This window comes from Poecile atricapillus, chromosome 2, assembly GCF_030490865.1.
Source record: "Poecile atricapillus isolate bPoeAtr1 chromosome 2, bPoeAtr1.hap1, whole genome shotgun sequence".
Lineage (NCBI taxonomy): Eukaryota > Metazoa > Chordata > Aves > Passeriformes > Paridae > Poecile > Poecile atricapillus.
The window spans coordinates 15,525,228-15,541,997 of NC_081250.1; the positions used below are offsets into that span (position 1 = coordinate 15,525,228).

A 16,770-nucleotide genomic window follows, 5' to 3' on the forward strand; every position below is an offset into this window, starting at 1 on the left:
TTACATGTTTCTGGAGCATATGAATGAGCTCTCAAATCTAGATCATAATCACAGTCCTTTCTTGACATACATCCAGCTCTTGTTTTCAGTGACAGAACCATATTGATGGTTTCTAAATATTTTCAATGTAAGACTGCTACCCTCAGGAAATTATAATCATATCATCTCTTGATTTCATAAATACATCCCCTTAAGTCTTGGTTCTCTTCCCACAGGTGGCTTCAGTTTCATTCAGTTCTTCCCCAGACATAACTCATACTTTAGGGAAGCTCATGGTCGGTCCTCCACCTCCTCCAGCTACAGCCTCTTTTAGGGAAGCTGCCTGCTGAGTTTATTTACATCACCAATGAGAGCGGATCCTTGCAGCCTGTAGGCTTCAGCGCCTGGTCACCAGCTCCCTTGACTTGTAGATAGCTGAAAAAATAACCTGTGCATTCCACTGCTACAACACTGCTTTTGGCTTCTTTCTGCTCTTTTCAGAAACTGGCCTGCAGTCATGACAACAGTTCAGAACTATTCCCAAAAGGGACAGGCAGTCTAAACAGAAAAGTGATGTTGAAAGGCGCTGCATGTACAGTAACCATGTTCTGCCCTGTTTTAAGGGATATTAAACAGCTTGAACATCTATAACCATTTATAAATGAAGCTTGGGCTTCAGCATGGCTCAACCATATAACCAAAATACAAAATCCATTGTTATTTGTCTACAACTGTCCTGTATGTATGTGTCAAAATTCATATAAAATCTTTCCTACCTATGTCAGTGGATCACTGTGAATATAATGCAATTAAGTACACACTGCCACAGTTCTGCTGCATGCTTCTGTCCCTGGTAACCCATATTCTTATTACTACACTATTACACATTTGGTTAATCTAAAAGAAAGAAAATTCAAAAGAGTACTGCCCTAATCTTCAAAATGCTATAGTATATTCCTGTTTAATCTGTAGACAATGTACCTCTAGGTTCTGTAAAGATCAAGGTAGCAGCAGGCTCCTTACAGAATCTGTGTCAAGTTTGCTATCAAAGGCCTTGTGCTTGGACCAATAGCAAGTTGCAGCAGACTTCATACCATCCTCCAAAAAGAATTTATAATACCAGGATTTAAGTAGAAAATTAAGTTTCAAATTCAAGGCTCAGTCTTGAAGAAGTTAATATGAGAATTAATTTCAGCAACCAAGATAATGACTATGTGAGTCATTATTTAAGAAAACATTTATGAATCAGAAAAGATTATTATTTTAAACTCCAAATAAACTGTTATGGAATTGACCTGAAGGTCTAACCCTTTAGTTTGCCAACTGCTAGAAGATTTTAGTTTGCCAACTGCTTTTCCTTGCCCAGTTTTCACAAGTGCATACAAGGAAGTATGCATTATTGCCCCCAGTATTTCCAATAAATAATAAATACATCAGAGAAAAGAGAAAACACACTTATAAATTGTTCAGATCAAACCATTAGAAAAATGTCTCCACAAGGTCGTATACCAGTGCAACATTAAATAATGTGAAAATACTGAAAATGAAAGCTATCATAAAATTGATGTTTCATCTATATTATTATCTCTGAATACAGTAATTTCCTTTACAGAATTTCTGTTAAGAATGAAGAAAACATTCTGTGGAATTGCTAACAGTGCTACCATTTAGTCTAATGCATGAGTGGCTCTCAAACTGGACAGGTGAAATACTCCCAAATGTACTTTTAAAGTTTGATCTTTGCCTGCTCTCCATTACCCATTTTCTTCCTTCTCCCCCAGCCCTTCCTCTGAAAAGACTTCTTTTTGTGGTAGATGCAAAGAGCACTCCATGTTTTAAGTCAACAAAAAGCACTGACTCAGCTAATCCAACTGATCTGGAAATGGCAACAGTCACTGTTCTACTGAGTATCTGAAAACCAAGGCAAGGTTTTGGAACCTGGGAACAGGACTCCAGCATAATACATGATTCTCTGGATCTCTCCACAGGAATGCTTTGATGTCACCTAGTAGGGAGCAACTTTGGGGAGAGTGATGAAGCAAGAAGAGCATTCGAGAACCCCTGCCTGAACCTGAAATACAGGTTTAAAGTGAAGCTGAAGGCAAAATAAGAAACAAGTGTGGGTGGAGACCAGTCCTGGGTAGAGAAAACAAAGGAGAGTTAACTAAAGACACCTGAAATCAGGTGGTAAACACAAGAACAAACCCACTTTTCCAACACAAAACAGTGGCACTATCCTTGGAGAGCTGTGGTGGTGCAATGCTTTACGAAACTGCAAACCCAACTATCTAATTCCATCCTCTTTATTTTGTCTTGGCACTATCTACATGAATGGAAAACAATTGCAAAAATAGATACACACACTTCAGTTTTACTGGCTTCCAAAACACGACTGGATTGAAAACAATGGATCCAACACATTTATCTTCTTCCAGACTGTGGTTTCATGGAAAGATGGTTGTTTCTTGAGCTTTTAATTAGCATATCATTTGTATGCTAGCCAAGAGAATTCCCAAAGGCTTTTTCACATACTGCTCCCATCAGCCTTTTTTACAGTAGAGTGCCCAACTGAAGGCTACTTCCAAAATGCATCTGTAAAACTTATATTTGAATATTTTTCATTCATAAAACCGATGGAAACTGAGGAGTAAGGAGAAGAAAAAGGTACAGAAAGCAGACCTGTACAAGAATTACCACGATGAAAACCAGAGATTGCTTGATTCTCCATTCCCCATAATAGAAATATTAAAAGTAATGTTCTTTGGACTGTGTGTCACATTCAATTCCTTAAACAGAATATTAGCTACTGTGTTTCTATGCTTAAAGTCATTTTCCCACTGCTTTTTGTTGACTGTTTGCATTATTTAACTTTAAAGAGTCCAAGAGGCTTCTGATTGTTTCACTTCCTATTCCTTTCATCCTATTCCTCATCTTGTTGGAATTATTTTTTCCAAATGGTATCAGTAGAGCTGCCAGTCCCCAAGGTTCTTTATTGATCATTTGCTGAGCTTTATCTTCCTTCTGTAAAATCCAGGCACTTTCTCTGGCCATAGCTACAAATTTCTCCAGCTGTGGCTGATTAACATTCTTGCTGATATTAAGGTCTTGTTCAAAGGGATTCCAGATATAAAGAGGAGACGACTCAGGCTTATTTACTTCCTTTCCCTGCAGACAGCATAAAGAAAAAGCCAAAGTTGCATATGTACATTATAGGCTGAGCAAATAACAAATCACTTGAGTTATTACATTAGAATGAAGTGTTTTGACCTATTAGAGAACATTTTACAGAACACCCAGTCATCATTAATCAAGTTAATTTTCCTGTCAACCTGACTGTATGATTCCTGCTCTCTGAATCCTCAGTGGCGGTTTTCTTTGCAGCATTCAACTTAGAATTCCTTTAAGGTAAAGAACATACAACTACAGCTTAACCTTTTTGGCCAATCTCCCATTTGCTGTCCACCAAACCTCAGAACTCACCTACTGCATCCTCCTACTCCTCATCTTCACTTGCCTATGGGCAGCATTAGTGTGTCACATTAACCTGCATAGCACAGTTGGATAAAATATTGCATGCACTTAAACTGTTCAAACCATTCCTCCCACACTGTTCAGAGAGCTCACAGTGCTGGTGTAAGTGAATAAGATTGCTTCCTTGGCTGAAATTCCTCCCAGTTTGGTCTGTCTCTTAAGCACAGAGCTATGCAGGTCATGGTCCACTGTTAGGCACCTGGCATAGTACAACACAAATAGCTGACAGCTATGTAATTTGTTATTGAAATGCACTTCCATCTCAATGCTTATCAGTGTTTCTTAGCTGACTGGCTCTGTATAGCAGAACACCTCTTCAAGCCTTTCCGCTGCAAGCTCTAGCAGGAATCCACCAGCTCCTGATGGTCCAGGAACTGTCTATATACACCTTACATACTCTTGCCCCAGGGCCAAGAGCACTGTCAGAAAAACACCAGCAGCACAGATCCCTCCCCTGACTATCTCAGGCTCCAAATGTGTTTTTGTTTGCCTTATTCAGGTTTAACAGCAAACAGAAGTTCTCCACCTAAATAAATCAGTTTCTAGGATCAATCTGAAAGAGAGCTCTTTAGCCAGTGATGCACAATGCCCAAAAAGGAAACAAAACAAACGATTGGCCACACAGTAATGTGGCACTGAAACCCCATTCTGGAAGCAGCCCAGCAGAAACAGGTGTGAGTTATGGAGGTTACATTTTCATATATTTCTATTACACCTGCATGCACACACAGATCGATAGGATGCCTTAAGCATACAAAGCAAACCGAAGTGCTAGCACAGAATTACTGTGCCATGGCATTGCTTACTGAGCTGCAGTACAGTTACTGTAGGCTGATACGAACTCCAGTAGAAAACTGCAGTGCCAAAAGCACACCCAGAACTCAGCTGTAAGCTTTAATGTAGGCTCTGCTTGAGTCTGGACTCACAACTTTAAATGCAAATCCTGTCAGCTCGTAGGGTTTGTCACAGACTTTTGCTATGCCAGACATCATGACATTTTATAAGTTTTCCTCCCACAGAAGCAAAATAGCTTCAACTTTTTAAAACTGCAACTTTTATTACAGGTCTTTTCAGTAAAATTACACTAGCTTTGCATCAGTTTCTGCTTTCCAGCATATCCAAGTAATGACACTGTAAATGTTCTCAATGGTACTGTAAGTTACTGGGCTCCAAGAGGAAAACACTCCTCCTTCACAGAAAGGACTGTTTCCTTCCCTATAAATATATTTTTTATATATAATTAAAATGACAGAAATTGCTGTTTAGCATATGTGGTTTGTCAAATGGCAGACAGAGAGATTTGATTGATAATGATGAGCAACTAAAATCCATTTACCTTTCGAAGATTTAAGGAGTTCTTTCTGAAATCAAAGTTTCCAAAATATTCAAAAAACTCGCCCAACAATACATCTAAGGGAAAGAAGAACAAAAGCCATCAGTAACATTAAGGAAAGGTTTGTTTTCAATAAGCTTATTAAAAAAAAAAAAAAATATAAGGATCTACCTACCGAGTGTTTCTGTATTTTTTGTAGGTTTAATCTTCCTTAAATCGCTAACAAATGAGCAATCATATCTTCCAATTATATGCTTGTCTTTTTCATCTGAAAGAAGAATTGTGGGCATATTTTGAAGTAATAAACATTAAAATGCCATTGTATTTAATAAAATTCAGATAAAAACCTGAAATCTATGCTACCATATTACACAAATCAAATTAGGAATTCACAAGTAAACTTTCAGGTTAAGATTCAACTTAAGGGGTAAAAGATTTGGCAGGATAAAGTCTATAGATGGGCAAAGGAAAAGCATCATGAGCAAATGGCTCATTTTTAAAATCCTAAAGGACTAAGATAAATGATATCTTCATATCTCTGAAGATAGATTTCTAATAAGTATCAAACAGGTTATCTCTGCACAGAGGGCTGTATTACACACTTAACAGCACAACTCACTGAGGTTACTGACTACATGAGGGTTTAAAAATAGTCAGACCCAGAGTGTTCACTGTCTTTTCCTGAAAAATTTCAGAGAATTAAGAACACTTGTAACTATCAGAACATGTTTTATGTATAAACATTTCTACACAGTTCTGATGGAAATGTTTAAAATTATTTTAAAGCAACTGAACACAGACTTTTTGTCTCCAGTACCAAGCACTCAAGGTGTGATTCTCTATGCTTTCATCCAATTCACTGGAGATAACACACCCTGAATGCCGTGTAAGAAACCATCAGAACAGTTTGTTTGTGCAGATTTGCACAAACAAGAACAATTTGCAAAGGGCCTGAACGGTATCAAGGATATTACAAATTGGGAGAAGAAAACACAGTCTTTCTTTTAAGAATTTGGTAGCTATAAAACAATACACATCATATCAGTCTGCACAAAATCCTTAATTCCAGAAATGTTCAAGATCCTAGAAGTCTTCTAAAAAACAAAATTTTAAAAAATTCAACATAGGAGCACTGAACAACTAAATTACATTTAATTATCTAAAGGACAGAACAAGTCTAACCCCTCTAAATAGAATTAGTATTGTACTGAAAAGGGATTTATTTTGCCTTTAAAGATGCATTATTTTCACTAAAACATACATGTAAAACTTGTGTATTCCCTCAAACTTAAAATACGCATAATATTCATTAGTACTTTAGAGCATAAAGAAATTACTTGGATTTATTTATCACTTTAGATAAAACATATGCGCAATAAACACAGAAACTGCTGTGCTTACCTGCAAGTGCTTTAAGTTGGTCTAGTGTTGGAATGATAGGTGGCGACCTCCTCTGCAGAAAAAACATGACCATCATGGTCAGAGAGAAGTTTGTGATCCAGGTACCAGGAGCACTATTTGTAAGTCCATGGACACGAGCCCAGCATCGTATAGTGAACACTAATGCTCGTACACGGGAATCCAGAGAGCCATAGATATACAAGAGTTCTGAACTTCTTATTGCAATGCTGAAGAAGAAACGGGAAGACACGTAAATGATGACAGAATTATGAAGTATCAGATGCAGTGTTCTTTGTTCATTATAAGAGAATGGGGCCTCAATAAAAAAAACCCAAAACTTTTACACATTTTGAAAAATAGAAGAGAATCATAGAATAGTAGAATGGTTTGGGTTGGAATGCCTGGAATTGTCCAAGATTAAATATCTGGTAGTTTTCCATAGCAAGAATGATACATCACGGTTCTGGGTAAATAATGAGCATTTGCACTGTTTCCTGTTTCTTCGTTCCACATCACAGTGGGAGGAAAAAAAACCCCAAATAAAAAATACACCATCAAGTACTGTGGAGTCAAACTATGCAGAACTGAGATGAAAAAACATAATTTAGCCACAATTGCCTTTGAGGTACATTAGATAATATCTCTATCCTAACATATAATAAAATACAACTAGAACTTCTTTTACTGCTTTTATTTAAGAAGTAATAAAACACTGCACTGAAAAAAAATCTAAGTGCAGACACACAATGAAATCCACAAAACAAGTCAGTTTGGTAATTTTTGAATGATCACTGCTTAGTTGAGCTGAGAAAAACAACTAATTTGGAAGGATAAAGGTTTTCAGATGGATCAGTTCTTGATCTCCTTCATCACGCTGTTATACAACCATTCATGTATTGTACAAGTGTGAGGGCAAGAAAACGTTGAAAAAAATTGAAGTACAGTATGACAGCAAAACTTGCTTTGTATCAGTTTTAGCCTAAAGTGTTCTAAAAATTCAGCATAGCCTTTTGTGGGCACTAGGTCAAGATTTTTTAACACCTGGGCTCCTGAAATTTCAGCTGTGAGGTGCTTAATGTGTCCAGAGAGATTTGTTTCTAGTAAAAATAATAACAAGACCAGACATGCAGTCCCAACCAGCCAAACTATTAGCAGTGAGTTACAAGGAAGCTTGTACAGAACTACATGCTGAATTTCACTCTGGCTGCATATAGCAAAGTAAATTAATTGTAAGAAACTTTTTCAATATTGCCTTAACTCCTGCATATTCTGAAACAGATCTTTGGGTGACTCAGAAAACTGAGTGTATCTGATCTGATTGTATCTGATGCAGACATATCACAAAACTGCACTAAAATTCATATCACAGAATCACAAAATTGTTGGAAGGGACTCATAAGGATCATCAAAATCCAACTCCTGGCCCTGTACAGGACAGTCCCAAGAGTCACACCTTGTGTGAGAGCATCGTCAAAAAGCTTCTTGAACTCTGTCAGGTTTGGTGCTGTGACCACTTCCCTGGAGAGCCTGTTACAGGGCTCAGCCACCCTCTGAAAAACCTTTTCCTGATATCCAACCTAGGTCTCCCCAGACACAACTTCAGGCTATTCCCTTGGCTCCTGTCACTGGTATCCTGAAGAATTATCACTAATCTTTTTATATGAGTTTAAAATAGCGCTGTTGACTGGAGAGAGGGGGTTATTTCTGGTTAAAACACGGACGGCACAAGCACGAAGGGGACAGCGCTGCCATGTCTGTGCTGGGCGGTCCCCGCGGGCCCTGAGGGGCGCTCCTGGGCAGCCGGCGCCCCCTAGCGGGCAGTGCTGCGAGCGGCCGCACGCTCCCCTAGGGTCCGGAATTCACCGGGCGTCCAAGGGAAATTCCCAGCAAACAGGGGTATGTATGCAGGCCCTTAACAAGAAGGAAAGGACACCAAGATAGCTAGAAGCCTAATGCCTAAAAATCAACATCCTGGAGCTGCTTAATCTGAAAAGCAATCAAGAAAGGCTGTATATACGGCAAAGAAAAGTAATAACTTTTAGTTATTACTAAAAAGTAATGACTAATAAACACTGACTGCCTTCTTTCCAGTTTTATAAGACAACCTTATTCCATAGACTGGTTTTTCAGTCTTCAGCTTCAGCTAGCAAGTGTTTCCTGTGCTGGAGAAAGATAACTTAAGGATATCAAACTCTAACCTCTAGAAGTCAAAAAATGTCTTTTTACTTTCAGAGCCAATATTCACATTTGTTAAGTACACAGTAAAGAGAAGACTAAACAGTTGATATTACAGGTTTTCAGCACATTTTAAGAATTCTCTGCAAACTTTTTAAAACCAGGTCTCACCTGTTGCTCACTGACAGATCACACTGGAATCCTGTCGGCTGATGGGAAAATTTCACTAGAGGGCAGCGGGCATTGAGGATCTTCTGTACATTCACACACCCAGGACCAAAATTATCAAGGCAGTCTCCAATCACAGAAAGAATCCTCTGAGTTGCTAATCTTTCCGATGGTAATCTTTTCATCTGATACTCCATTTCAAAGGGACCTTTTTTCTAACACAGAATTTTAAAAGCAAGCTGTTAGCTCTCAAACAAAAAAGACATTTAAAAATACTTCTGAAAGACCACCACAATTTGCAAAGGAGTTTGTACTAGAATTGAAAGACAAGAATTATTCAAAGCAGTCCATTGAATTTAAAATAGGTAAAAACATATTGCTCTCTCTTTTACATTCTTATCTGGTGATTCAATTTTTCTAGGCTAATAGTGATGAACTTATTATCAAGCTAAATGTTCTAACGGAAGTATTAGTACTACATCCCATTACTGGCTAAAAAATGTAATTCTGGAATTACCAATAGAGCATAAATGCTCTGACTGCAAAGAGGACAATACAATTACAGAGGGGCAACACAACCAAACCACCAAGAACTTCAAACTGTTGGTAATTCCATGTCAAATCATCCCAGAACAATGCATTATTAGTAAATCAAGCAGCAGCATAAGGAAAAAGTATTTTTCATTTAAAAAAGTAAAAGAAATTAGTATGCAAATTACTTAATCCTGCAAAATTAAGATATCATTCTGTAAAACTTAAAATAATCACTTCAGGTCATATGTACTTTCCCTGGAAGACAAAAATATTGTGAAGATATATTCTAATATCAGAAATTAACTTCTCTGTAGGTCTTCATATTTTGTTTTGCTATATTAGTAGTTTTCACCTCAATAAAATACTTACAAAATCTCTGTTTTCTTTATAGTCTTGTGTTTTTAAGACATCAGCTAATTTTGATTGCTAATCCAATACTTGACACTGATTTATCCTCCCCCTTGGAACATGTCATGGGTGAATGCATACTATACAAATAAAATCCCAGTCATCCAACAGTAACTGAGATACACAGCACGTCATTTTTTTGTCCACAAATGAGTAAGCTCACAGACAGGTGAAACAATTCAGAAGTTATGGAGCTTGCAACCTTTCCCATAAGGTTACTTCAGGGGCTGAATTTCTGAGTCTCTCTGGCAATCACCGAGCTGACTGACCCCACTGCCCTCCAGTCAGCACCACGGTGTGGTGGAACATGCCGGGACAGCAGTCCCTGATCCCATCTGGCTGTGCAGCTGCATGCTGCTCTAAGTGAAAGGAGCCTGTAACTATGAACATCAAGGCAGTTAACAGGAAAGATAAAGATGGGGACTCAGCTGACCTGTAGGTGGGCTGGTGTTGATATTCATATTTGTAACAAAAACCACAATGGGCCTTTCCAGACAGCACCTCCCTACCTCTCAAAAACTGAATGAAGACTGTTTTATAATGATAAAGTAGATAGTCTTAGCAATTAAAATAATATTTTAATTGCTTTGATACTGGCTAGGGGGTATGAAGTACTGATGCACTTGTGCCAACCCAGTGGTTCTTTCCATACCTTGTCATACTAAACACTAAACTATTACTATTATTAAAAGTAAACTATTACCTTTGGGTAAACTGATACAGTAACCTAAGCAAGGACCACAACCCTTTTAACTAAAACTGCTACTCTAAAATATCACAGAGCCCCGTTTTAAGTAATTCACTGATCTCCCAACTGTCCCAGGGTTAAAAATGCCCTATCTTTGGTCTTGGTAAAGAATGTTCCCTCTTTGGCCCCTTTTCTTAAACTGCAATTAGTAATCAGTTTGTCATAAGGCTCAAAAACAGGTATTTCATGTAAATAGTGCTGAAATGCCTGATCCTTCTCATTGCTGGCACCTGCTGGAAGGCTACAGAAATGAAGAAATCAGAATATACCATTTCCACTGCTGCTAAATCACCTTATAACTAAAGCTACCTCTCCTTTGTCTCCCCTGAGTAATAAGTCTCTCAGCCATTCACAGGTAATCACGGCTGCTAGTAAACTCACTCATCAAATACTCTACATTTCACAACAGAACTGCTATCTTCACAAAGTATACATATTAAAGAAAACAGCTAGTTACCAAACACACTTTGAAAATAAACATTTAATTTTGAAAGTTATTCCTTCAAAATTTAAGAGGCAACTTCACTGTTTAAATATAAAGATTTTAAGACTTCACACACACGATGATCCTTCTCTTCAGCAGACACATTTGCTTTTGTTGTGATTTATCACTGCAGTAATACTAAAAGCTATATACATTTAAGGGATTATTTCTTTGAAAGCTACTTACACAGCAATATACAAATTGTACAGAAAAGCTGAGAGAATTTTCAATCTTCAAAAGCTTACGCCCACTGTCTTTTAAGGAAAACAGAGCTAGTTTTTCCCAAACTGTCACCACACAAATGAAGTTTTCACAACATGAAAATCACTTACTTGATAATTCATTCATAATCTGTGACCTGTAAGCATTCACCATGACTAACCCACATCCTGAGCTTTTACACCTCTACACACTAAATACGTGCCTGTAAATACATATATATATACCCCAGTACCTAATCCACTACCTTTCCTGGACCATGAAGTCATCTCTTAAGGTAAGGAAAATAACCTGACAGTCCTGCCAAAACACAAATGTGCACACATGCACAAACTTACTTTGCTTTACAACATGGAAGACTCTAAAACTCACAGCCAAGCTTTAACAGAGCATGGCTGAAGCACAGAAGCTACAGAGAAGAAAACACAACAGTAGAATGGGAAGGTCTGCTGAAACAATTTTGGAGTGCTCTCCATAGTGAAATTCACCCTAATAGTACAAAATTCATGTAAACACCAAATCATTTTCTTCCTATTGCAAAGAAGATCTCGTCCATGTCACATTCAGTTTTTGAAAGTCTTCAGATCCAAACATTCAAATAAACTTATTCACACTCTATAATATGAACCCATTTAAAACCTAAATAAAAATAAACTGATTCCAGTGTGTGAAACATCAAATGAGCTGCTCTGTTGATGAAATCCAGCAAACTGAAGATGCACAAATCTTACCATTTTTGTAGCATGCTTTCCTGTATCACCAAAGTCCAAAAACATGTCCACATCAGATCCCAATTTGCCAAATGTGTTGACTGAAGAGCCAAACGGCTTTACCGTGCTGTCTGGGAAATATGCACGTGCAAAATCCCGAACCAAAGAACAGGCCAGAAATCGCAGCTTGATGTTTTCTTCTGTAAGCTGATACTCATTCAGTAGAATGCACATCTGACCGCTTACCTAGTTCAGAAAATAAACACTGTAAAAATACAATGATCATCTTTTATCAACATATATTTTCATCTATTTAATATCAATGCAATTAGAAGATTATTTTTCAGAATTTCAAAAAGGTTTCTTTCACACAAATTATTTTCATAATTAAAATTAATCATTTTATTTATTTATTTTAATGTAGGACAACCATTCACATAAAATGCTAATATGTTACCTTTTTTTAATAAAAATAAATACCTTTACAAGGTTCACATGACCACTTGCAAATCTGAAATGAACATGTCTCATTTTTAATTAAGAAAGAGATCTACAAATCTCTACTTACGCTGTCTGCAAGACAAAGCTTTTCAATAAGGTCTTTCACTGGAATGTGACACTGAGGAGAGAGGTGAAGTGGTGTCTCTTCAACGTGTTGACTCACTGGGTTTTTCAGGGTGAAAGTAAAAAGTCTTGATTTAAATGGGACAACATGATGCTCTGAAGCACTTGGGATCCCAACAGCATCCTGCAATGAGGCTATACTGCTCTTTTCTGAAAACTCTATTAAAGCACTGATGCCCTAAAACATTAAGAATGGAAATACAGGGTGAGATAAATGCATACCATGCTTGAACTCATTGTACTGATATTACTCAGATGTTCCTGGGGCTTCTGAGACAGATTAATATGATAGCCCTGAAGCCAAATGCTAGGTTCCATACCTCAAAACATTTCAGATGCTTTTCAATAAGAGGTTAAAAGTATTTAAGACATGCTATTCTTGGCAGCAAGGACTAAACATAAAAGTTCTGAACTACATTCAACTTCACAACTGAAATACTCAAGAAACACATAAAAAAAGAGATATCTCTGTTGTTAGAACAATGAATGGTGCTATGTGAAAGTTTCAAAGATTTAGTGCAAAGCAGGTTGCTGTCTATTTCTTAGAGGTGTTGCTTAGCTGACTTGCAAATAAAAATCAACTGCTCAGCAACTTGCAAACATTAGCACAGATAAAAACTGATTTCATGCAGTAAGTGTATATAATTTGCTTAACTTAAGTATGCAGCTTTAGCCAAATTTTCTTCCTGGCATTTATTTTCATCTAAGTCTAGATTTTAGTTTACATTGTTTTGTTTCTCCTAAACCAGGACAAATAGTTACTACTTACACGATTTTCAAAAAAGAAATGACTCTTAACATTCCCATGACTGGATAAGTACTGCAATAATGTTTTTTCATTAAGTTTTGATGGGCACTTAATTAAAACAGTCCGTTCGGCTTGATCCAATCGTTCTGTTTGGACTTCAGCAAATGTCTTCTTTCTGGTACTGACTTCAGCATCTGTGAGAAGAAACAAGCAAGCGTCAAGGCTTTTCTACATGAACAGAAAGATGTATGGCTGGTTTTAGTTCACTTAATCTCTTCCTCTGGACTGTACCACTGAACAAAGGTTTGTCCTGACTCTCCAAGATCATGACAGCAAAAATTGAAAGAATGAAGAACGAATGAAGGACAATTAAGAATGAATGAAAGCAAGAAATACAAGTGTATTTCTCTCACAAATGCATACATTTGTAATAACAAGGAGTAAGAAAATAAGAAGAAAACAATACTGACTTCCCTCAGTGCACAGAAAGCTTCATAATACAAGGAATGTTTGTTCTTTAATTTGCTGTTCACCATCAAAAAAGCACACAAATAAGAGTCTGGAAATGCCAGCTAGGATGTGAGGCAGGCCTAGACCTCTGGCAAGCTTCACTGAAATGATAATCTCTCTTCACTACCACAAAACCAGTACTTTGGAACAATTCAACACTTGCTGTTTTTACAACTCAGCACCTTTCTTTACAGTAAACTCCTACTCAAAACTTTCACTTAATAATATACTTTCATCTACTCCAGTACAATAAACCCACAGTCCAGTCATATCTCATCACACTACTGGCAGTCTGTACTGCTGCTCACAGCTTCCAGAATTCACATGGAATTGAGATGCGCCGAACATCCAGAAACATGGAACTTTTTTCCTTTTTGCATACAGGCAAAGAGGCCATCTCCCAAATCTGAAATCATGAGCATTTCCCTGCATAGCTTTCAAACTAATCCACTGACCACATCACATCAGCAGAGCCTGTGAAGCTCTTGCCTCTTAATACTTCCCTTTTGTCATTCGGGTTTGGAAGCTGGGGAGCATTTCCCAGCAGCTACCATCTGCCACAGGAATATTTAGTATAGAGCTCTTTACTTTATGGTTTTGGTTTTAAAGAACCCACGGGATATTGCGGCCTCCAGAAAACTTTTAAGAGTCATTACATGGCAGTTGTTAGCATTACTTGGTAGTATTTCTTTTATAAAAGTCTTTCATTTTATAAGTTTACTGAGCTCTCACAGAGGCTTGTAAATAATAACCACAGGAGCTCTTTCAACAGCCTAGTTTTATACAGCATTTTTCATTAGGAAACTAAGGAAGCACTTCATGAAGATGGCAAGTATCAGTTTCCACAGAAACAGAGAAGGATGAAGTGACCAAGATGCAGAAAAGACAAGTCCTATGGATGGACGACAAGAGCAGGAGGTCTCTGCACTAGGCCAGAATGGCTGTGATTTTTGTCTAATTTACTATCTGTACATGCTTAGCCACTACAGAGATTATGTGATCTCATAACTCCTGGCTCTGCTGTCCTTGGCAGAGTCTGAGCATGGCATTGATGCACAGCAGCATCGCTAGTTCTCGGTTTGTACTAAAGACACGGCGTCAGTCACATGTTTCCTATGCCTTTCTGAGGAGGTTTCTCTGGATAAACCCCGTCACTAGATTCACCTCTAGCCGGTGTCTACGTTTAACAAAGCGAGTCCCGGGCACTGACAGCGGACTCTAGCCTCCTGGGCTGCAGCCCGAGAGGACACAGGCCGAGCCCACCGCGCGGCCGGGCTGCCCGGGCCCTGCGGGGCTCCTCACTCACGCCCAGGACACGGGCACTGCCCCGGCGCCTCCGGTGGGGCCGAGCGGGACAGGCGCCCGCTCCCCTTCCCACGCCCTCCGGCAGAGCCGGCTGTGCGGCACCGAGGCCCGCGGCGAATGCAGCACGGCCCGGCGACCCGTCCCTACCTTCCCCCGGCTCCTCGGCAGCCGGCTGCGCGGCGGCGCCGGAGCGGCCGAGCCGGGCGTGCCCGCGGGCGCCGGGGCCGGGGAGGCGCAGGCGGCCCCGCAGCAGCTCCAGCGCCGGCCCTCCCGCGCGGAGCGCCATGGCCGCCAGGGCCGCGCCGTCTCTGCGCAGGCGCCGCGTTCCACGGTGGCCGGCGGGGCTCAGCCGGCTCCGTGCGCTCGGAGCGGCCCCGGGCGCCGGGAAGGGCTGGCTGGTGCCCGGGGCGTTTACGAGCTCTGGTGGGAGGGAGCAAACCTAACCGGGCAGCCCTGGGTGCGGGCAGCTGCCTGCTCCGGGCACACTGAACAAACAGCTGTCAGCAGGGTGCCCTGGCAGCCAGGAGAGCCGGCCGTGTCCTGGGGTGCATCAGGCACAGCATCGCCTGCCGGGCAAGGAAGGGGATTGTCCCGCTCTGCTCTGCACCGGCGCGGCCTCACCTTGAGGCCTGTGTGCAGTTCTGGGCACCACAGTGTAAGGAGGATATAAAGCTTTTAGTGAGCATCCAAAGGAGGGTAACGAAGATAATGACGTGACTTCAGGGGACTTAAAAGGAGCAGTTGAGGTCACTTGGACTATTCAACCTGGAGATGGAAGGAAGACCTCATGGAAGTCAACAGCTTCCTCTTGAGGAGAGGCAGGCACTGAGCTTTTCTCTGTGGTGACCGGTGACAGAACCCGAGGGAATGGCCTGAAGTTGTGTCAGGGGAGGTTTAGGTTGAATATTAGGAAAAAATTCTTCACCCAGAGGGTGGCTGGGCACAGGAACAGACCCCCCCCCCCCCCCCCCCCAGGGAAGTGGTCATAGCAGGAAGCCTGAGAGTTCAAAAAACTTTTCGACAGTGTTCTAGGGTTCATGGTATGATTCTTGGCATTGTCCTGTGCAGAGGGCCAAGAGTTAGACTTCAGTGATCTTTGTGGGACCCTTTCAACTCAGCATATTCAGTAATTCTGTGAGCTTCCAGGTCAGGCCTGAGGCGTGGGTGTGAGCAGCTGGCTGCCCTGTGCGAGGATGCACCCGCAGGGCAGGGCTGGCCGCCAGCCCCTGTGCCAGCCCTGCCAGCCGAGGGCAGGAGGGTGCGGGTGGGCATGGGGTGAACATAAAGGGTCAGATGCCCCAAATGTCTTGGTTTGAAAGACAGGTGTCTGCTAAGGAGGGCAGGAGCCCCCCTCCCTCTGAATTACTGTAATTTTGAAATCAAGGGACTCTCGGGCAGAGATCTGGGGATAGCAATAACAGTTCTTTACTAGTATGTATAACGAGGCACACAAACAGCAACAACTACAGCATTAACAGCAAAACAGAACCAGGGACCCCGTGACAGCCTTCTCGGCCAAGACGGGAAGGGATGGAGGAGAGGCTTTGCTTCACAAACCCCCTCGGGCGGGCAGTCCCGGTGCTCCTGCAGGGCTCTGAGGAACACTCAGCTGGAACAGCAGGGATGAGCTGAGATCCTGGGCTGGTGGATGAGGTGGATCAGCAGGGATGAGCTGAGATCCTGGGCTGGTGGATGAGGTGGATCAGCAGCTCCACGGCGATGCCTGGCACTGCCACACGTCCCGGCAGGACAGGGGGTGCGAGGCCACCAACGAAGAAGGAAGAAGCAGCAGCAGCAGCTCCGTGTGGGTGGTGTCGAATTCCCTTCTCCAAGCCGCAACAGCTCCGAGCGAGCATGTCCCGCTCTCCAGCCCAAGAAACCAGCCAGTCCCCA

General features: G+C 40.8%; 1 protein-coding gene across 1 annotated transcript; it reads right to left on the reverse strand.

The window, feature by feature from the left end:
* Positions 1 to 2,266: 2,266 nt before the first annotated feature.
* Positions 2,267 to 15,194, reverse strand: MTPAP (mitochondrial poly(A) polymerase). The gene is made up of 9 exons (XM_058831545.1): positions 15,025 to 15,194; positions 13,084 to 13,256; positions 12,259 to 12,492; positions 11,712 to 11,936; positions 8,591 to 8,802; positions 6,245 to 6,471; positions 5,019 to 5,111; positions 4,847 to 4,920; positions 2,267 to 3,144 (listed from the first exon to the last, which is right to left on the reverse strand). Exons 1-9 carry the CDS (start codon positions 15,161 to 15,163, stop codon positions 2,806 to 2,808), a joined length of 1,716 nt encoding a protein of 571 aa, XP_058687528.1. The 5' UTR covers positions 15,164 to 15,194; the 3' UTR covers positions 2,267 to 2,805.
* Positions 15,195 to 16,770: the final 1,576 nt, after the last annotated feature.